Source organism: Phoenix dactylifera, chromosome 16, assembly GCF_051530095.1.
Source record: "Phoenix dactylifera cultivar Ajwa chromosome 16, Ajwa_hap1_PhDact_Kaust_v1.1, whole genome shotgun sequence".
NCBI lineage: Eukaryota > Viridiplantae > Streptophyta > Magnoliopsida > Arecales > Arecaceae > Phoenix > Phoenix dactylifera.
Window position 1 is genome coordinate 15693563 of NC_143205.1, and position 22421 is coordinate 15715983.

General features: G+C 40.3%; 1 protein-coding gene across 2 annotated transcripts; it reads right to left on the reverse strand.

Moving 5' to 3' along the window:
* Positions 1-11972: 11972 nt before the first annotated feature.
* On the reverse strand, positions 11973-18662 carry LOC103706387 (protein NRT1/ PTR FAMILY 7.3-like). Of its 2 annotated transcripts, none has more exons than XM_008790462.6 (5): positions 18407-18662; positions 17697-17871; positions 14314-14531; positions 13509-14074; positions 11973-13274 (listed from the first exon to the last, which is right to left on the reverse strand). In XM_008790462.6, exons 1-5 carry the CDS (start codon positions 18443-18445, stop codon positions 12413-12415), a joined length of 1860 nt encoding a protein of 619 aa, XP_008788684.3. In that variant the 5' UTR covers positions 18446-18662; the 3' UTR covers positions 11973-12412. The 2 variants fall into 2 exon arrangements, with proteins under 2 accessions (XP_008788684.3, XP_088568719.1); XM_088712593.2 differs by having other exon boundaries at positions 14314-17260; positions 18407-18542.
* Between the last annotated feature and the right edge of the window lie 3759 nt (positions 18663-22421).

Genomic DNA, 22421 nt, shown 5'->3' on the forward strand with positions numbered 1-22421 from the left:
AGCAAAACAGATGAGAGAGGAAGATAAAATAGCACCAGCAAGGCCAATTGTTCACATGTAGTACACATAACATATTTGATACTTCCACGTTAACATATTTGATAGTTAAGTTCCTTAGTTGAATGCATATAAGCAAAGAAAAGGTTAAAAACAAATGGGATTTCTGATTTCCCATAAAACCAAGGGGACCATTCACTGCTATTGACATACAGATTTCTGTGGCGTTGTGGGTAAGCAAGTTTCGAAAAACAAAGCTGGTAGCATAGTATGAGCAAGCTAAAATTTCTACATATCACAGGAGGGGAGAAAGGGCCCTAGCTATGTCAAATCATTATTGTTTCTTGGTAGAATAACTATGTCAATTTGCATCAAAATTTCTTGCCGATATCACGATAAAACTGCAATTATATTGTGGAATGTGCCAAGGTGCTTCTTTTTTTATGAATTCGGAAGAGTCATGTAATCCTAATATAAATACATCCAACAAAATCGGAAGATAAAAGATCTGAAGAGGGGAAGGAACGGTATCATGGTTCGCCCAAAAAGCTCCACATGAATGTTCTGCAATATAGGAGGCAATTCAGTCCACAATATTATTTGCCTCCAGATATACATAAGTGGCCAGAAAGGAGGCGCAGCTCCCTATCATACTCTAAATATCCTACAAAAATGGAGGTTAATTCACCATCAATGTTTGTCTCATGATCCACCCAATCACAGTTGCATAGTCAGCCTTACCTTGCATAGCTTATACTCTCTCAAGATGTTCTTAGCTTAGCTCGAGGAACCAAAATATTGCTAATCTGATTGCCGCCCATGGCAATAAATTTGGAACATGAAACTTTGATTATGAATCCTACTCTATCTCTACCACTATGAAAGCAAGAGGGTGGAGGCTCTGATGTGATGTAGGCTGTTCATATTGTAGCTAACGTTGAGGAGGAATCCTAAGTGTCTCTCACTATCAAAAAATTTCTACTAAAAGATAGTATTATTTGGATTTCTTAGTCTTATATAATTATTCAAAATCTATCTAGTATTTAATTAATATTGGATTAAACATACATATGAAAGGGTTCTCACAATTTACATGCCATCAACGGAGGAAACGACATTGAGTCCCACGCCACACAAGATAATGATGAGGATACACGACAGGTCTCCCTTTTGTCGTCTCCAAAACCAATCAACACATACATTTATAGCTATAATTTAGTTTATTTTAGTTCTTTATTTTACATGCCATCAACGTGAAGTGGACCCATGAATATCCCGTCATTTTTCCAGAAGGCAATAGCATGCATGCCGTCTCTCCCTTGCATCTCATAATTAAACAAGCTATAAATCTACAGATGTAATTCACTGCACTCCATTGTTTTTTTCCGCACTCTACTTTAATTTTTAAAGTTTACATGCAATCAACGTGAAGCGGACATGCGCATCCCACGTTTCCATGCACGAGGCAATGCGAGCAGATGGCTTCTCTCCTTTGTCGTCTCTGAAGCAACCAACCAACCAACCAATATGTCATTCTTTAAAAAGGGCCATGGACTCGTAGCAATTCTGGCCATGAGAGCTGCAAGTTTATCTTCTTCAGAGACACTAAACTCCTCAATCCTTCCTCACTCCCTCTTTTGGTCTCATCCAATCCTTTGGTGAAGACTTGTCAGCATGAACCCATTGGAGATCATCATATGGTCTCATCCAAAGGTTGACGTCCTGAGGAAGACGATGAAGGGCAAGGTTTGCTGCATCAGCCTTGCCCAATTTCTTGCCATCAAAAAAGTGCTGCATTTCTTTCTTCCTCAACCCCAGCCAGCAGCCATCCTCCTTGCCTGTAATCAAAGATCTTTGTTTCATTTAAAGTTCGTTCCATACCACCCATACCTAAATGACTTCGCTCCGGAGAGGATGCTATATCACCCGGAGCACCCTTGCTTGACTTCCTCAAGGCCGATCTCCTCACACTCTACAGCTCTATACAGTGGAGAAGAGGGAGTTTCTTCAGGCCTTCCAGCTTGTGAAGCTTGATCTGGCCGCAAGGTGGGCCATCATAGAGCTTTCTGTTTGTGTTACAAGCCTGAGTTGGAGGTCTGATATTGATGAATCATGGTAGCCACCAAGGATCGGAAAATTTCTGATAGAGTGGCGCTAATGGATTCATGTTCGATGCACTGCTAATTTCCAAGTGCTCAAGCTTGAGCCCATGCAAGAGCTGGATGCAGTACCATGGGGAGCATATACAGTCTGTTGTCTGATATTCCTGAGCAGGAGCCTATCCATATTATTGCAAGGCAAGGGTATAACTCAAAAATCCGGAGCAAACAGTGTCACTAAAAGAGCCAGAGGACATGGTTTTAATCTGTCTTAGTTTCCTTGTAGATATAATGTTTGTTGTAAACACACTATAGTAGTTTTTTTTTAAAGAAGAAGAAAATACGCTACTTATCTTGATTGATTACATTGGCTTGCTTTTCATGTCTTTTTCCTTAATCACATGAATTTATTTATTTTTTTCTTGTTATTGTTAGCTTTGAGCATGTCGACATTTTAACTTTAATTGGCGTTTTTCCCTCTCTATCTTTTTTTTTTAATTAAAAAAAATGAGATGATATTTTTCCTTTTTTATTGTTTCAATCATCTTCTATCACACAACAAGAGCTTATAATAGGCTAGCTGGAGAAAATATACAGGTTATATTTGACCTGCCATACGAAACCATGACCGAACTGTGTTACTTGATCACAGAGCACAGGCTAATTAATCATGGCTAATTATGTGTGGACCGTGCTAATCTATGCATCCCTCAAACTATGATGCAACAACTAGTGCTTCACCAAACATCATGATCAGGGGAAAAAATTGACAATCTAGATCCTTACTTGCATTACTTGAGTTTGAACTTCTGAAAAGTTGGTCAATTCTTCATATAGTGTGCATTACAAGTCTCCACCTTCTAGTAATCGAAACCATCCATTGAATTCTTGTTTAGTCTAGGCGTATATCTCACATGCCACATAGACAATAGATATTTGCAACCATCCATGCATGCTATATTCCTTGTAGTTAATCTCAACTTATACTGCGATGCTGGGTAATTGGGACTGGCCGAAAGGTGCAAGGCTTCCTGTCATCTTCCATTGCTAGAGAACAGAAAGGATCATGCCTCACCTTAGTCCAAATAGCAGCGAAATCTGCAAGAGCGCCGTGTCTACAGATTAGCGACCAATCACTGAAAGTATGTATAGTGCTTCAGTGACAACTGAGGCAATGGGTCTATGCTTGTTAAGGAAACATATGGCATTCCTTAATTTCTCTCCAACAAGACCAAGCAACGGCTACGATCAGCATTAGAATAATGCGCTGAGTGTTCTTAGCAAAGTTCCGTTAGACCCATTCAGTGCAGAGGTAGTCAAAGGAGGACCCATGCAGGTGTGTGTTTAGTTCCATATCGGTTATTTACTAGGTAGAACTTGGGTACTTATACAGGATCAGAAGAAACCAAAATCAAATCTTCCCGCTCACTATTTTAGATGAGATCCTAGATTATTATAAATAGTATCAGGCCGTAGAGCCGTTTGGTCATAAAGACCAAATAGATGTGTGACATAGCGACATCTCTTCCTTATCGTCTCTAAACCAACCAGGTAATATGTCCGCAAATATAATTAACTTTATTGCATCTTCTAAAGTTCATGTGCCATCAGCATGAAGAGAACAATGTAAATCCCGTGTTCTCACGAGGCAACAAGGACATATGGCATGTCTTCTTTATCATCTTCGAACCAACCACACCACACATCAACAGATGTTGAGATTTACATGCTATCAACGTGAGGCGGACATGCAAATCGAATGCTTTCACGAGGCGACAAAGACAGATGGCATCACTAATTCTTTTCGTCTTCAAACCAAGCAAGCAATACATCCTTCTTTTATAAAGGGCAGTGGACATGCATGTAACAATATATACCAGGCATGCGAGCTGGTAACTGGCCCCATACTGATACCCTCAAAAAAGCTAGATTCCTCACTCTTGCCTCCCCTCTCCCTCTTCTAATCTTTTTCGTTGCTTCATCAAAGGCCAGTACTGCACTAAGCAGTGCTTAGAAGATCTCCAAGCCTTTGCTCTCAGGCTCAAGCATCACATCGCTGCCATAAAGCAATGAAGCCCGCTGGTGCTAAACTCTTGCAGACCATAAGGTCGATCTCCCTGGAAATTAAACATCCGAGGGAAGATGTGGTTGGATGAGGACTGCTGCATCAGTCTCTCTCAATTTCTCGCCATCAAAAACTTGCTACCTTTCTTTCTTCCTCACCCGCACCCACCATCCATCCTCCATAGTTCTCACCAAATTATCTTCTTGGATTGCTCAACTCCGAAAAGGATGCTATATCATGTGGAACACCCTTGTATAACCTTTGCATGGTCTATCTCCTTACATGCTAGAGCTCTATGCGATCAAGAAGGGGGAAGATCATCCGGATTTTCCGGCTCAAGGAGTGCAACGAGGTCATGAGTTTGGACGATGAAGTATTCTGGAGTACAAGCCTGGACTAGAGATCCGATACTTCAGGGTGTCATGGGGGTGTGTGGAGTGATAGAAGATTCAAGCCGGCAACCACCATCAAGAGGCCCAGCTTGAGCGATATGGTTATAGGCAATCGTCTAATATCTTCTTTAGCAAAAGCCTATCAGTGTTGATAAAACCCGTGGAGATATCTCCAAGACTGGAGCTAATCAGTCACATCTGTTTCACAAAAGAGAATAGCCGATCAAGGGGAGCCGGAAGACGAGAGCGTGTTCTCTGTTATTTTCCATATTTAACTATTGTACGTAGCTTTCTCTAGATGGAATAGAGTGTCTTTGTTTGATAACATGATCGTGATCATATTGTTCTTTTTAACCCCCTGTATAAGCACTTATATATTTTTGACAGTTTTTGCTGGTTTCATGGTTTATGCATCGACTTTCCGACAAGTATTATGTTTCCTGTAAACATACGACTATGGTTCCCCCGAAAAAAAAAAAAAAAAGGTTAATGCAAACTTGGTATGGTCTTATCTAGAGGTGCAATTGAGCTAAGCTAATTAAGTTAGGTAGATAGAGACTCGAGCTCGACTCGAGATCAATGAGCCTTAATATTCAAACTCGAACTCGACTCGACTCGACTCAACTCGAATATCAATCGAGACGTACTCAAACTCAAATTCGACCTTTATCATAATTAAAAATATGGTTAAAACAAATATAACATAATATTATATTTAAAATATTAAATTAATAATAATATATTATAAATAAAATAATATATATATATACACATATATACATACTCGAGTAGGCTTGTGAGCTTTCGAGCTGAGTATTTCATTACTTGAGTTCGATTTGAAAAACTATTCGACCTACTCGAGTTCAACTTGAGCTTGGTAATAGTCGAGTTGAGTCATGCTTGGCCCGAGTCGACCTCGAGCAGCTCCCAAGCTACTCAGCTCATTTGCACCCCTAGTTTTATCTATCCCTTGTTCATTGTTGTCTAGAGGAGTGCCATCCTAAAAAAGATAAGAGTATTTATTTAGTTGGTCATCAAGAATAGTTTTAACCAGTGATAACCTTTTTTGAGGGAGATTAACCGGTGAAAACCTGAAAAAAAGGGAATGGAACTTCATTCCAGACCATGTGTTTTGCGGAGAGAAGAATTGATTGAACACCAATTCATCGAGTGCAGAGAGGTCTCAAACATGTGGAAGCATTTCTACCATCTCCTCAAAATTCGACAACCAACGAAGCAGGCTAATTAGCTCTGGACCCTTGGAGAAGTAAATGGATCGAAAAAGGTTATTTTTGCAAAGGATGGGACATGCTGGTGGCAGCTATCTGCTTGTGGATTTGGATTGAGAGGAACGATCTAACTTTTAGACGCATAATGAAGGATCATTGGCTTGTGGTCTTATATAGTTTGTCAAGGAGAAGGATATGTGACGTTTTAAATCCTTTTTTAGAGTGATTAGAGTGAGTGGGAGCACGGGGCTGAGTTCTAGTCCTTTAGCTCTTTTTGTTCTAGCCTCCTTTTGTTCTTCTTTTGTGCTTTCATTATACATTTTTTTTACCTCTAATAAAATTCTTTATGCACCTGATGCCTATTGTTTCCTAATACTAGAGGATCCTCTCTCCTCTTCCATTATCCTTTTAATGAATTCACTACAAGAGTTTAATGTAGGCTAGTTATATAACATATACTGCTCATATTGACCTAAATGGTATCCTACCATGCTACCACGCATGCGGCATGCCTAGTCATGGGTGGACCGGCTAATCTGTGTTCCTCAGATTATATCCAATAGGTTGCGCTTAACCAATTACCTGCTTGATAACTAGCATTTTTCTTGTATTACTTGAGCTTGTTCTCCTGCACATCCTACACCATTAGGACCACTACCACCGCCGGTTATTATCATGTTGACCAACGGGAATTATGACAACCTAGTATTTCATCCAAAAAGTTTAGCAGTAAGATATTATTTGGGTTCCTTAATCCTGTATAAGCATCCGGTGCACAACTAATACGAGGCTAAACTTTCTCATGAAAATGGTCTCCAATATAGAAGCCTAAAAGGTAGATATACACCTCGTGTTTATAACTTGGAGATTTCTGGGTCCATTTATTTGAAGTATGACAAGGGCACCATTCAACAAAAAATCTGGTATGTTGCAAAACTTATACCTTGACTTGGCATATGATTTGAGTCGACCCACTCATAACTCAAGAAAGCCAAACACATTTAGCAGACCACCATATATGGATCAAGACTCTATGCAATGCATCCATTATTTTTGGATGTTATGCACAATCTGAAACATTATTCGTTTTTCATTTAGTGCGAATTACTTGTTATCACACACATCCCTCTGGTTCCTATTAACCTAGTCCAGTCAGTGTACATGGCACATGCCAAACGAGTGCTGAGTTACTCCAGCTTAAAATGCGAGTGCTGAGTACAGATATACTCCAATCAGTTCTAAGGAAGGAGGTATGGTAATCCCAACAACCACTTTGCTCATAGATTATAAATGCAGTGTTTTCATTCATTAGTTCCACGAGAAACGTATAGAGTCTGGTCAGAAAAGCCATTCCGTTTCAACGACTGAACTGCTTTTGATCCTTTTGCAGCTATTATCGAACTGAATCTGTCGTTACCGCGGCAGCAAAAGAACGGTCTTCGCCTCTTACGTTCGAAATCATTAACTATAAGAAACTATTGCCCAACTCTTCCCACGCAACTGAATCAATAACTTTTTTTGCTTCAGATGTAATTCATTTTGTTTCAGCTTTTGAAACCTACGGTCCATCAGCACAAAGAGGACATACGAATCCCGTGAGTTCACGAGGTGAGCAGGCCTCCTTTGTCGTCCTCGAACCGAGTGTTTAAAGTTGCCATTCAGTTCGATTCAATTCCTGAAGTTTGCATGCCATCAACGTGAAGATGGCCAGTGAATCTTTTCACGAGGCATTGAAGGCATGATGTCTCTGTCTGTCGTTTCCAAACCAACCAGCTGGAAATATATCGAGCATACGTAATTTACTTCAGTTTTTAAAGTTTACACGCTATTACTCCTGCCATCAACATGAGATGACATGCGAGTCCCATGTTTTCACGAAGCAGTGAAAACATATGACATCTCTTCTTTGTCGTTTCCAAACCAACCGTTACAATTCACCATCAATGCGAAGAAGGCAAATGAATCCCGTGCTTCCACAGGGCACTGAGGACCCGTGGCATCTCTTCTCCGTCATCTTCGAACAAACCAGACGATACTTCAATCCTTTAAAAGGGCAATGGAGTTGCAACCATTTTAGCCATGAGAATTTCCAGTTCACAGTGCCGTTTTCCTCAAAAATACTAGACTCCCCGCTCCTCCCTCTCCTCTTGCGCTCTTCTGATCTCATTTGATCCCCTGAGCAAGATCCAGAAAGCATGAAGAAGTGGTAAGAAGAGCACCAGGCACTTGCTTCGCTGCCACAAAGATGTCGCGCGAAGCCTGCTGGCATGAAGTCCTTGAAGACTCTATGGTCTCGCCAAGAGTTTGACGTCCATCAAAAGAGGTGGAAGGGCGAGAAGTCCTGCATGAACTTTGCCCAATTTCTTGCCATAAGAATGGCGTCACCTTTCTTTCTTCCTCAACCTCAACCTCAACCTCAACCTCCATCCATGGCTCTACTAAAGATGCTCATTTGTCCCATACCACCCGTACCTAAATGTCTCAACGCCAGCACCCACGCTTGACTTCTATGCGCCCAAGTTCCAGGCATAAGCCTAGATGGTCGAGGCCAACTCGGCGACATGCAAGGCGGGCGCGCACAAGGTCCTATCATAGAGCTGGCACGAGCCTCGATCAAAGAGCTTGCTTGTTTGATCTCTCAAAACAATATATGGCAGCCTCTTCAGATGGAGGGAGAGATTGTTTATTTGATGAGCAGATCATTATTCCACTTAGTGCAAGCTGTCGTTGATGCTCATGGGTTCTGCATCATTGTTAGAAATATTGCGTCAACTATACTGTAAAATCGGTCAAACAAAGGAAGACTTCTTTTTTTTATGTTGGTGCTATTTCTTTTTTTTTTTGGTACATTAGAGACTCACACATAATGTATGTGGATGTAGCCCATGAAATCAAAAAAAATGTACAGAGTGCAAGGGAGAAGGGACAGACCCATGGTTCTCTCAAACAAAACCTCCGAAGTGATGGGCCGTAAATGATGCAACCCAATCCGTAGCATTGTTCGCCTTTCCATAAATATGTGTAGTCCGGTAAAAAGTGCACTCACCCAGAATATGGCAGATGTCGTGAAGTAGCCGCATCCCACTAACCGCGTGCCCCGATCCTGAATCCACTCAATCACTATGGCAGAGTCTTCCTTAAGGAGAATGTGGTCCGCATCCAATACCTATCTCGCATAGTTGAGACCCTTCTATGCCGCTCTGAGTTGAGAACCCAGGACAAACTGATCAGATATCTGCCGACCTCCGGCCACCACGAACCTGGCCTCCTGGTCTCGGATGACAAATTTTACACTTCCGCTGCACCCTCTTATGCCAACACTTCCATCGAAGTTCACCTTAAGAAGCTAGGGAATAGGGGTTTTCAGGAGACGAACACTATTCTGAATGCTACAGGAGTTGAATAGAAATCTCAGATTTTTCCGGCCGCCCCAAGAAACGCCAATGCAGTGCTATCAATAACGTCCGCTGCATGAAGTAGAGCACAGTCCACCACCACCCTCAACTGTGCTATTGGCTTGCTTTTTATTTCATGCTATTTAATTGCCACCGACACATGGATTTAATCTTTGTTTTTGCTGGTTTCGTGTGTGCTGTTTCCTTAATTAATTTTCCACTCAAGTTTTGCGATGTCCAAACACTAAAAGATCATCTCTTCTCTCTTATTTCCCTCCTGTAAATTCCAGCACAATCCAATATACTAGTATATAAAATAGCCATGATCCAATATTTTTCTCTTTTTCTCGACATCTTCTCGGTCTCAGCCACCCTTAGGGATAGCCGAGACAGCTGACCTGGCGAAATGATAGTATACAAAATGGGAGCATTGCCGGTGCAACTCCATCATGGGATGTACTGCAGCAACCTCTAAGCTGCTCATCAAGGGCCATAGTCTTATGCTACACTGCAGCTTTGCTTTAATCCGAATAGAAATTGTTTTCAAGATAGAAGCTCAGAAGGTAGACACCTCCCTTGGTTTTTTATAAATTAACTGAGGATTTCTATAGGCATTTGATCGATGACATGGGTGGAATAAAAAAGTTAACCCAGTAACTCAAGAAAACCAAAAATATGATAAACTCCTGGATCAGGGCTTCCATAATTAATGCATCCATTAATTATCAATGGCTGTTACATATAATATGAAAAGTTCCGATTATCTGGGGTCATGACCATCCGTCAAATTCCTGTTTAGTTTTAGTCAAGTGATGAGATTGGATCTAAATTCTAAGCAACTATCATAATCCCAAAAACCTCTTTGCCCACAGAATATTATAGGTGGAGTGTTTGGGTTTAGTTTGCTAGAAATGCATGGAGTTTGGTCAAAAAAAAAAAAATTATATTTTAACAAACATTAGAAAAGTGATATGGAAGTATTGAACTAATTTTGATTTTTTGCACCGCCGTTTTATCTGAATCCATTGTTTCCAAAGCAGCAAATTAACGAATGGTGGGTGCCTCTAGATAGGCTCAAAATCACGTCTCTCTTGCAGCACCTCTAACATCATCGAGTTTGTAGTGAAGCAGGCAAAGGGGATGTATGGATTCTTCTCTAACTTAACAAAAATATTATTATCTACATTGCATACATCATGTGGCGATGTATGCAGTCAGGCCACTGGTTTCCATAGACTCCATTTATCAAGTGCACATCTCAGTGCACCACCATAGAAACCAGCGATCGTGATTAACTACGTGCATGGCTACGCTGGTTCATGGAGCGTAAGCAATAATTTCTTCAAATTTAACACCAGGCTTTTTTTTTCATTAGACTATAACAAGCGGTTCCTTGATAATTATCAATTAATTTTTACTTCTACACACATCTGTACAGGATTTGCACGCACTTATACTTTACTTGTTTTTGTATATAGTTATATCTTTTCTGCACACATTTATATCTATACGTATGCAGTTATTTGTAAGTGTGTTCATATCGGATAGTAAGAATGTACAACTTCTAGGAACCGAAAATTAAAGAAATTTAAAAGTTAGGATAGGTATTAAAGTTCCGGTTAATAGAGACTAAGTATGATAATCCGGTCGATGATGAATGGACTGATTATTAATTTATTGAAGAAAATAGTAGCCAATATATGCTTAACTCTGTTCTCCGTGACTGAAACTAGAAATGTAATTCACTTTGTTTCAGTCTCAAAGCCAGCATGCAATTAAGATGAAGAGGATAAACAAAATAATTTGCTTACGGATGTAATCCACTTCATTTCGGCAAATTTGTATAACAAATGATACTTAGATGTCTTTATACCGAGTGATTCTTTGGATTTAAGAGGAAAATGACGGCTTGGCTCACCTGAGTAGGAAACAGGGTATGTAAACAGGATATAGATGCTCTCAACTAGTATTCAAGCAGCTGCAATCCGATACATTTCTCTTCTTCTTTTTTTCCTTTTCTTTTGAACAACATGTCGGTGACCACTGACAGAAAAGCCACTCCTCTCTAGTTTCTACCTATAAAGTTTTGATGAAATCACTGGCTATGATCGCAATTGGGTCATGAGGAATTGCTACATATAGCTCTAGTCAAAGTCTGCCGAACCGGGCCGAAGCATCATGTTCAGGCAGTACCAAGCCGACTTAGTGTAAAACCGGGTCGGTTTGCCATTTCAATTCAGTTCCGACCCCAACAGGCCGGAACTGCAAAGAGACCGGCTGGAACCAGCCAATTCGATGCCGTCTCGGTGCGAACCGACTGGTTCGTACCGAGCCAAGCCGGTTTCGAACCAGGTTGACTATGGGCACTGTGGCACAGTGCCACAATGTTTCGGTTCGATACTTTATCAATACCGTACCGACCGTCGACTGGTATAGGTCGCAGTATCGATTAGGCAGTCCTTGGTTCTAGCATATTTGTTTATTGTTGTCTTGGCCATTTTTTCTGACAAAATGATACTATTGAATTTGGAGAAGCAATATTAGAATCATTAAGTTCACATACTTGATGCATCCACTAAACATCTTTGTTCAAACCATTTTAAGCATTATGGTATAAAAATTTTAGTTTCCACCCTTGTAGTCTTCGTTGAGTGGCAATACATTATGACCTTCTCTTTTATCTTTTTTTTAAATAAAAAAACCAAAAGGGTGTTAGCCAATCTTGTGAGAGAGTTTATAGAGACTTTTTTTTAAAAGGGAGAGAGTATAGGATAAAATACCATAAACTTCTCGAATGGATATCGCAAATGATTAAAGAACTTTTATTGAAGAAACAAATCATTAATTAGGTACACCAAAAGAACCTTTTAGAAGTTAACCATGACAATCACTTGGACTCTGGAGCGTTAGGCAGTGCATCGATCATGTCATCTTCCTGCCCTCCTCCCTTACAAACCCATATCAATACCTAAAACATTCCCCCCCCCCATAAACTAACTACAGCTTCTCTGAAACATTGCAGTAAACTTCATCTCCTTGTTCACCTTCCAATACCCATCTCGTTAGATACAAATATCTAACAAAATTATCCTCGATCAAGGTTAAGTCAAGAATAAACTTGGGAGAAAACGGACTCCAACCATTTTGCTGTTTCTCTATATATAAACCAGTGTTTTGAATGTAATGACCCTTGACTAAATGATTTTAGACCCTTAACTTTGTTAAAATGAACACATTAGACGCTATAATCCTCATCATCAATATCCCTAGATCTCCCTTCTAGCTTGATGCAACTGTACCATCTAGCACAAGCCAGATACACCACAAAGTCTGCACTAGTGAGGGCTGCCAAGAGAAAGTAGAATCTATCCATATGCCCTTTGTTGAGGTTCCCTGGTATCCACCCTGGCCGGTTATCCTCCACGGTGATCTTCATCACGATCGTCACGAGGAGACTGCTCACGTAGTTTCCTAGTGATATCGAAGTCATGCACAGTGCACTCCCAAAGCTCTTCAATCCATCCGGCACCTGATCGTTGAAGAACTCCAGTTGTCCCACATACATGAACACCTCGGAAGCTCCAATCAGCATGTACTGAGGGATTTGCCATAAGATGCTTAGAGAGCTCTCATCTTTGCAGCCTTCGCAAACATGCTTCAGCCTGAATACCTCCACTGTTCCGGCTGCAATCATCGCCATTATGGCGATGATGAGCCCGATCCCCATGCGCTGCAGCTGGGTAAGTCCTTTGGGGTCCTTCACGAGTTTCGACACAAGAGGGGTGAGGAGCCTACGGTAGAAGAGGATGAAGACCGCAACGCTCAGGATGTCGAAGGCTGACATGCTTGCAGGAGGGATTTCGAAGCCTGCAATGGTCGTGCTCATTGCATCACCTTGTTCCACGAAGAGGGAGGCCATTTGTGTGAAGACAACGGAGTAGAGGATGGTGGTCAGCCATATAGGGATCAGCCGGAGGATGCACTTCACCTCTTCGACTTGGTTGATGGTGCAGAAGCGCCATGGGTTCCGAGGGATTGATCGATCTTGGAGCATTACTTTATCGTCAAATTCGATAAATGCAGCTCGATCCAGAAACCTTGCATTCAGTAACATATAAACAGTTAATCTGCTGCTCCAAGCTGATGCTGTATCTTTCATTAACTTGAAACTTTCATCCATGCACCCTTGCATGGTGCAATTGTTTTGGCATCGATCGATTTGGCCGTGATACCATGTACAAGCGGATAGGATGTGTTCCAAGTTTAATCTAGAGCGAGTATATTGAAGACAATACAAAGTCATCATTTGTAACCAGGTGATGGAAACTTACTTGAAACCCTTAGTGTGAAGTATCTTTCTGCCTCCGTTAGCTGCCGCAAGCTCCTTGCCATCAACCTCGTACAGATTGCCGCCGCCTGGTGGCATCCTAACCCTCCATTTCCTTACCGCCGCGACGATGACCTGGCAGACCCGGGTGAGGGGGTTGCCACCTGGCTTGAAGTGCCGGTACCTAGGGGTCCCACCAAGGAACAGGGCCAAGGCTACAAATGCTGACCCTGCGGAGGCCCAAAAGCCCAAGGCCCACATGCCCTTATCCTCGAAGTAGCTTAAGAAAGTGTTGGAGAAGAGGGAGCCCAAGTTGAGGGCCAGGTAGAAGAAGCTAAAGAATGAGACCTTGGAGTGGGCCTCCGCTCGGTCCTCCTCATCAAACTGGTCAGCCCCAAAGGTGGCTATAGTGGGCTGGTAGCCACCATTCCCAAGGGCAATGAGGTATGTCGAGAGGTAGAACACGCCCACCTCCAGCCCTGAGTGGGATCCACATAAGGTGTCCTCATCTCCACAACCAGAGGGCTTGAGTAGAAAGAGGTACGAAGACAAGGATAGCAGCACCAAGCCCTGTTACCCAAGAAACAAGCAAGCAAACACAAAAGCATTAGCATCTGATAAGCACATCTATGGGGATTCTTTGAGGATATGTAAGGTTAGTATGATTTCACAGATATTAGCAACATTTTTTTCTCTAAATCTACAATCTAAATATGACAAGTATTTGATAGCATATTGAGGATACGTGTGTATATGAAACTTTTGTGTTGATTTATGGAACTTTTTATAGTTGTATGAGAGAGACTTACAAACACAAAGATGACTTGGAAGATGGCACAAGTCTTGTATCTTCCCCAGTATGAGTCACTAAGGAAGGCACCAACGAGGGAGAAGATATACACCGTTCCTGTCCATTTACTGACGTTGTTTGCTGCATCAGCATTGTTCTGCTGTAGTACTCTTGTCAGGAACAAAACTAAGTTCACACCGACCCCGAAGAACGCCAACGTTGCCAGTCCCTGATTCACTGAATCCATGCACACATGCATATACGTTAGTCAAAATATACATAGGAATTATAGAATCGTAGAAATGATGTCTTTGTGGTCATGAGATAATTGTGCAACTATATATGTACTAATTTCAACTATATTTGAAGTACTGTAACTAGACATAGCAAAAGCTAACTGAACTATTGATTCCAGCCATCTAATTGCTGTTTGGATTAGGTGTTTGGTTCAAGGCTCCCAAATTGTGCCAAATTCATGTTGGATCAGACCTTTTTATCCGGGTTTTAAGTTGCATGGATCCAATAAAAGAGCTGATCGTATTTGGAACATGAGGATGAAGTTTGTACCGATTGGCCCGGCCATTCGGACCTGATTGAATTGTCATTTATGATCGAATAGCAACTTCTTGTTGTCACATTCATCGAGTAAGTTAACAATGGAATAGATGGGTTAACTTACACTTCATCTACTTTACTTTGAAAATAAACTATCCCATCTTATATAGGATGGAATATTTTATTCCAAGCTAGGTGGGAAATTTAGCCATGCCAACACCTTAAAATTGAGTACTTTTTCTAGTGTTTGATGGCTAAGGTAGAACAAATTAGTTAAAGAGGCCTAATTTTATTTAACCTAATGACCTAAATTACTTTATGTTCGCAACTATTCTCACATGGGTCTTGTTCAAGCGTGGTTCTTCTTTTGAATAGAAGGAGGGGAATTCAGCATTTAGATTGGCTTGGGACAAGTGAGGAGAGGCTGTGGAGGGTCTATTTAAATCAAACGGGTCAAGTTGGACCATGCAAAGGCTATGGAGGGTTCATCAGGTATCGCTTAATCTTATCGAATGCTCTCTATCTCTCTATAAAAAAAATAACCCTTTCTCCTCACCCTCGGAGAGAGTAAGCTCGGCTCGAGGGGTTGGTTGAGTCCGCGCAAGCTTCAGAATTGGACTTGCAATGGGTTGGTTGTCCAAGCCACATTTGAGCTCTCATAGTCAAATGAGCATTTCCTTAATATGGAGTGTGTCAAAAAACCATAAAATATCCATAGGGTTTTGTTGAGCCCCAAAAGTTGGATAGTGAAACTTGCTCAAATTGAGGCTACTGTCTTAGTCTAATTAAGTGGGGTATATTTTTTGTTACTACTACTTCCAAAGGATGGGTCATATTCACCGTCAGTATTCCTTTTTCCTTGTGGAGTCCTTGTTTGTGATTCATTGACAACCACAATTCTAGCCCTAGAACTGCAACATCATGGATAACATATTTAGACACGGAAGGTTAAAAAAAAGTATTTCCCAGATGTAGCCCTTTTGATGTGATGCATATCTACATATCATGACTCAGGAGTGAAAGGTACACTGAAGCATATTTATACCACACACGCCAGTTTCTTTCCTTGGAAGCTCAGTAAGCATATTTTTCTATTGGCAACAGATTAAAAACGTACAAAGCTACGTAGAATAATTTCTATCACTGCAGTGGATATGCTTAAGGGCACAATGCCAACTCTGGTTTTGTACCTTCTCCAAGAGCGGTATGCAAAAAATTAGCCAAACTGTAAAACCGATCAGAACTGATCTTTTTGGTTCAATTCACATTATTTTTAAATTAAAAAAATCATATTTAGTGTCGATTTCAAGTAATTTTTACGGTTGGTTGGTTCGGTTTCGATTTTAATTTTAAAAAAACTAATTTTAATCAGTTTGGTTTAAATTATATCCCCAAACTGACCCGATCTGATTTGTGCACATCTTTATTTTCCGATAATTTCTAAACTACTCTTTCTTTCTAACGAGTTATTTCGGATTTTGCTTATTGAAATCTCGATCCCATGGTAGGCCACTAGTTTCTTTTGTTATCTACCTCCAACATGGACAATAAATCTCTAAGAATGGTAATAGCAAAATGAATCATCTAATTTTACTTCTAAGTCATGTAGTTCAACTTTTTCCAAGCCTATTTGAAGTTTGTACTTTCTTCTTAATTCTGTAGATTTTTATAATTTCTTAATAATATAGAGGGGAAGGTTTGTTCTCTCCATTTTCCCTTAAAGAGAAAGAACAAAAAAATTCTTGTTTTATGGTTTTCAAATTATCAAAGCATATATAATCTAGATTAATTAGAATTGTTTTTGCATGATAGAGAAGGGATTTAAAGATTTGATCTGTTCGTGAGATTAAGTACCACCAATGTTGTTGGCGACCTAATGAAGTTTGGCGGCCCAGAATTAGATATTAAATATAGTTTTGATCAGGTAAACTTTAAAATTAGGGTATATCTTTTAAATCCTTTCATCTATACTTTAAAATTAAGGTTTTGATCAGGTAAAGTTTGAAACATTATCTTAATTTGAAGGAAAGTTGCTATCCAGGCTTAGATAACATGATCCAAAGAAACCTCCATCTCCTAAGTCCTAACCTAAATATACCTCAAAGCTGCAAACCCACATAAGCCGTCCGTATTTTAGGGTAAAAAAAAGTTTTCATCCACCATCCCATCGATCCAATCTGATGCACCAACTTCGTTTCATTTAACACCAAAATATTAACCCTCACGACTCACGAGAAACACGCAGAGCATACGGTGGGTCCCGCAAGTCGGACGGCCCAGATTGTCATCATGAACCGGTACGGACACGTGGCGTACATTAGGTGGCCGAGCACGACAACATGTTGTTGGGCGGCAGACACAGTCTTTTCCCCGGTAATGATATCATGATTCATGGTCCCCTCCGTTTTCCTCTAGCAGAAAAGAAGACCATAATATATGTAGTTCAAAAATTAATTTAAAAAAAAAAAAAAAAACGCGAACGATAGTTTATCTCCCGGTTTTGGTTTTCATACTCCTTTTTCTCCACAAGTTTACTACTTTTTTCCCCCAAACTTTTGGAGGAATGAAGTGAATTGTTGAAAACTAGGAGTGAAAAATATCGCTCTGCTGTTTTCTAGCCTTACCTCCAGAGAACAAGGCATACTAGAGGAATACTAGGAAGCAGCAACTGATCAAGGATGAAAGTTGAAACAGGTCTTTGAATCAGGGTAGAAGAAGAAGAAGAAGAAGAAGAAGAAGAAGAAGAAGAAAAGAAAGAATGCAAGAAAGAAAGAAAGGTAGGTGAAGCAGCTCTTTCATTGTTATTTCCAGAAATTACCACTTAAAAATATAAAGGAAAAAAGTTACCTAATAAAAGAGCTCCAGCTACCCATCCACCAGTTTTTCCTCTGATTGCTGGTCTACCTTTGATGTCGACTGATCCATCCAGAGTGTACTCACAGCATTCTTCTTCTCCATTCATGGAACCGGAAGCACCTCCACCCTTCATCTCACCAACTTGTCCTGCTGTAGTCTCCTTTTCCTGCAGTGTTTCCAAACACCAACTCAACTTTGTAAGTGAGACTATCACACCTCTAGTTTGTCTGTGTTCTAAACTCTATCAAGCTTAGGTTTGTAGTCTCAAATACTTTAGCACAGTTAGGATACTGATCAGTACTCACTATGCATCATGGAATATCCAATTTCCAAATCATGACATGGAACATGCTCACAATCATCCATGATAAAAAGCTATGGCATTTGATGAATTTTACTGTATTGGTGATACTGCAAGTAAGTTATGCTTTGCCAGTGAAACCATCTCAAAAGTTTATGTGCATGTATTTCTTTCTGTTTCATTTGTAGAGTGGCAGATGCTCAAGTGCTAGATGAAGGCTGTCTACCATAGCATATCTAATGTTCGAATCGAAGCTTGGATGCATGAATTAGCATTTGATAGACATTTTTTTATCAGCCAACTAGAAACTCCAGCCACTTTGCAATACAAGAGTCGCAATTAGGAAAATCGAGCAATGCGCAGAAAAGAAACTAGAAATTGAAGTGGAAGAGCTACTAACCATTTTAGAATGCTCAGAGCTAGCCATTGAAGCTACCATTTGAAGGACTGATTGATATGAGAGAGAGTACAAGAAGAATAAGGGAGAAATGGTGATGAGGGAGAAGGAAGGGGTGTGAATTTATAGCAATGGAGAGGGCTTGTGGATGGCTGAAATTATAGAGAACTAGCAGGCTGATGAATGGTAATTTGCCCACATGTCCAAATCAATACCAAAAGGAGTGGAGTAGGAAAAAGGGAAAAGGTACAAGAATAGCAGGGGAAAACAGAGAGAGTCTAGTTGGATCCATGTAATGAAGGGGGTGTCACTATCATTAATGGCCCCCATAGCCTGATAGAAGAGAAAACCTATTTGAATAGAATCAAAATGGTTGCATGCCTAGGTCCAAAAGGCTGCAGCTTTTGTCCCTTGAGAGAACTTGGATCACGCAGCACAAGAGTAAAACAGATTTCTTTCTGTTCACCAAATTATTTTCCTTTACGAAAAGATCCTCCAGTCCTGTTAACACAATAAATATACATTATTAAGTTTGTACCAAGGTGTTAGCCAAATTTGGCTACCATCTGTATTATATACTATGATTTGGACTGGTTCCTGCCCACTTGATCTGTGCTATGATACTAGCAGTAAGGCATCATCTACCAGCTAAAATATAATGGTAATGAATGTAAGAATCAGGCCAATAAGACCAGAGCTGAACCAAAGTCGGCAATACAACCAACTTTAATTCAAAATTAAAAAAAAAAAAAAGAAAAATCGAAACAGAGGATCGCAATCCCCTGCCCGAGTAGCCTGAATGGTCGTCATTGAGATGCGACGGTGCGAAATTCCTATGGCTGGTGCTAACGGTCAGCGGCCTTTTAGGACAGTTGCAAATGGCGAATGACCGATCGGTGCCGTCGTTCGTCCGAGCTTATCCTCTATCTCTAGGGATTATAAAAATCCCAATTCCACTCCATCCGATCCTCCACCCATTGTTCTTCTCCCTCCTCCTTCCTCATTCCTCTTCGGTGGCTGGTGTGCCATCTTGACTAAGCACCGCCGCCCGAAGCCTTCCATTCTTCCTCTAGTTTGGGTATCCTGTTCGGAGAACCATTCCTCTTTCTCTTGCCTGGTTTCGTCGGAAAACACCACGCTGACCATGAGTCGCCATTTGCGTCCCTCGCCGGTGAGTCCCCATCCTCCGTCGATGCTCCCTCGGGTCATGGGGGTTGCCACCAACGTAGCTAGGGGTGTTGCCCCTCTTCCTACTGCTTGCTCTCTGCTATTACCACTGCCTCCAGCTACCACTCGTCAAATCTCAATAAAGCTCGAAGCATAGTTGCAAGCCATCAATAAATTTGTTATTACTATAAATTTTGGGTTATGTAGTCTTGAATATTCAAATGTTGGGTTTAGATGCTCTGTTCCCGTCTCTCTTTGTTTAGCAAATGAAATTTGGCTAAATTTATTATTCTAGAAATTTTTATGTAAAAGTTTTTATTGCGGTCTTGGTATTATTATGGGCAATACCCTATGGTAGCACGGTCATGTCATACTTCGGATTTGGGGCGTCACAATGAAAGAGTAGGATGTCGGTTTAATGAATAAGGATAGTCTCTAAATAGTATATATGACTGCATGCTTTCTCAGTGGTGTTGTTTCAAGAGATCAAGTGCACTAGTTGATCGAAGAGTCTAAATCCGCTCGATGTGAGCGACCGACCTAACAACTGTTTTGAGGGTCTTAAGAAGATAGATAAGGTGAATTGTCTCGAGTAGATGGTAGTATGACATGATGTCAGTTATAAATATAAGCTTATTATTAGCTTGGTGGAGTTAGGTAATGACCCACAATGAATCATATCTGATTATTGTTACATATGAACAGTATTTGTGTTGTTCGAAGGAAGTGTTTCAGAGGTGTCATAAGTGAAGATATGTCGAGCACGAAATAAAGCCAATAAAAGGTGGCACTTCGAGAATCTTGTTTTAAGTATATATGAATTTTATGCCCAAAGGTAGCCCAAATGTGTGCATGGACAAAAGCTTCTAGCTCGTTTTAAGTAGCTTATAGCAAGTTTTGTTTGCTTTGTCCCTTTTGACGTTGATGGTAATCCCAACTCGTATTAGCTATCGAAAGCCATACTTATCTTTCCGCTTGCCACAAGTAATCGCTATAGAAAACACCACAGCCACAGGCAAAGTAAACGGAACAGCAACTGATCTTTTGTCACTGTTCATCCTTATCTTTTAAGTCCGTATACTTGTCACAATTCAGTCTTTTTCAAACGACGTGTATATCCAACCAAACACTTGAAATTTTGGTCACATTTCTTATCATTGTCCTCTATTCCTTGTTGTATTAAAGGATTAGACTTGTTTCGCGATTTATATGTGGTCTCCTGATGAGATTTCTACCACGACTCGTGGGTGATGTACGTGACTGCGACCTACCACCAATATCAGTACTAAGGGCAAGCAGGGTTGCATGCGTAAATGCAGGTAAGCCAATAATAATCTTTTCTCGGCCAACATTTTTGGTTGCACAGGTGCTCATATTTCCAGCTAGAGCACCTCCAGAACATCCAAATGTACACACATTAGAGCTATATAAATTACTATTAAAAAAAAAAAAAGCAGCAGCAGCAGCAACAAGTAGACTCCTGCCTTTGGTCTAAAGTAGCCAGTCTTGACGGTGTATTGATTAAAGGTAGCCATCAATTTCTAAATCTGGATGTGTCGATGATCGGAAATTGAGTAATCTTTGTGCATTTGTATGTCGCATTTTGTGCTTGTGTGGAGAAAATCATATGAAAAAATGACATGGGATTAATTGGAGGATCTTATATTCTTATATCTCTCATTACCACACCTTTCTTTCCTCACCGTCTTATTCAAGTTCAGAATTCCCTTTTTGTAGTATTACAGACTTCCACAGTTGAGAGATTGTTGTGCTCAAAGAACTAAGCCCACCCAAAAAAAAATTATTGTTCCCAAGCAAAAGACCGAAGCAATAGAAATTGTAAGCCATCAATTAACCAACTCCTCCCAAGAGGAAGCAATTAATGCTACCCCTCCCTGCCTTGTTAGATATTTCCTCTGGTATTTTTGCTGCAAACTTTGCAATACTTAGAGCTATTAAGCAAATCAGCCATCATATTACCATATCCAATGGAAAGACTGGAGAGATTTGTTTTGGTTAGAACTGGATTGGAATGGAAGTCTTCAATTCAATTAATATTTAACAATGTTTTCAAAGCAAAGCAGTTGTTATCTACACGCAAACACTCCTAGCTTTTCAAGCACTCTAATCTTAGATTGACGACAAACATGTCCAATAATCTAAAATTCGACGTTAAGTCAAGGGTGTTTTTTTCATCCAGCCCGACACTATGATAAATACATGGAATTATGTACGAATGTCAGATAGCACTGCATGAGTAATTCAAACAAGCATATGAATACTACTCATGAAAGAAAGATATGAAGTTGATGGCTTCACTCCCACAACATAAAAATAAAAATATATTTTTTTTTTATAAAAAGGGAGGCAAAGCCACCCGGCCTTTATTAATAAAAGATTTGTAGAAAAAGAAAAACACAAAAGAATCTCATAAACTATTTGACAAGCTGAATAATCTTATAAGTGATGTGTAACTATATAAGTTCTGTATCCTAATATAAATCCGCATGAATCAAAAAAATTAGATATTAAGTTGATGATCTTCAAAAAGACCATTTCATTCCATGATTACCATTATTGTCACAGCGGTCTGACAGATATTTTTATCTGTTGGAAATCTTCTATGCAACCTTAACACTTTGTGTATATTTTGTTTCGAGAACATTTTCATGGCCGCTTGACAATTCAAACGTCCCTTTCGGTTCACGTGTTAGCTGTGGCAAGTCATGTCATCTTGCTTACGATGGGATCCAGCTAGACCTTTGACTGTTTGTCTTCTGGCCACCTTCTAAAAGGACTGAAAGCAGCTCATTTCTAGGTGAGATTTCTCTGTTCTCACGCTCTTGTCAAG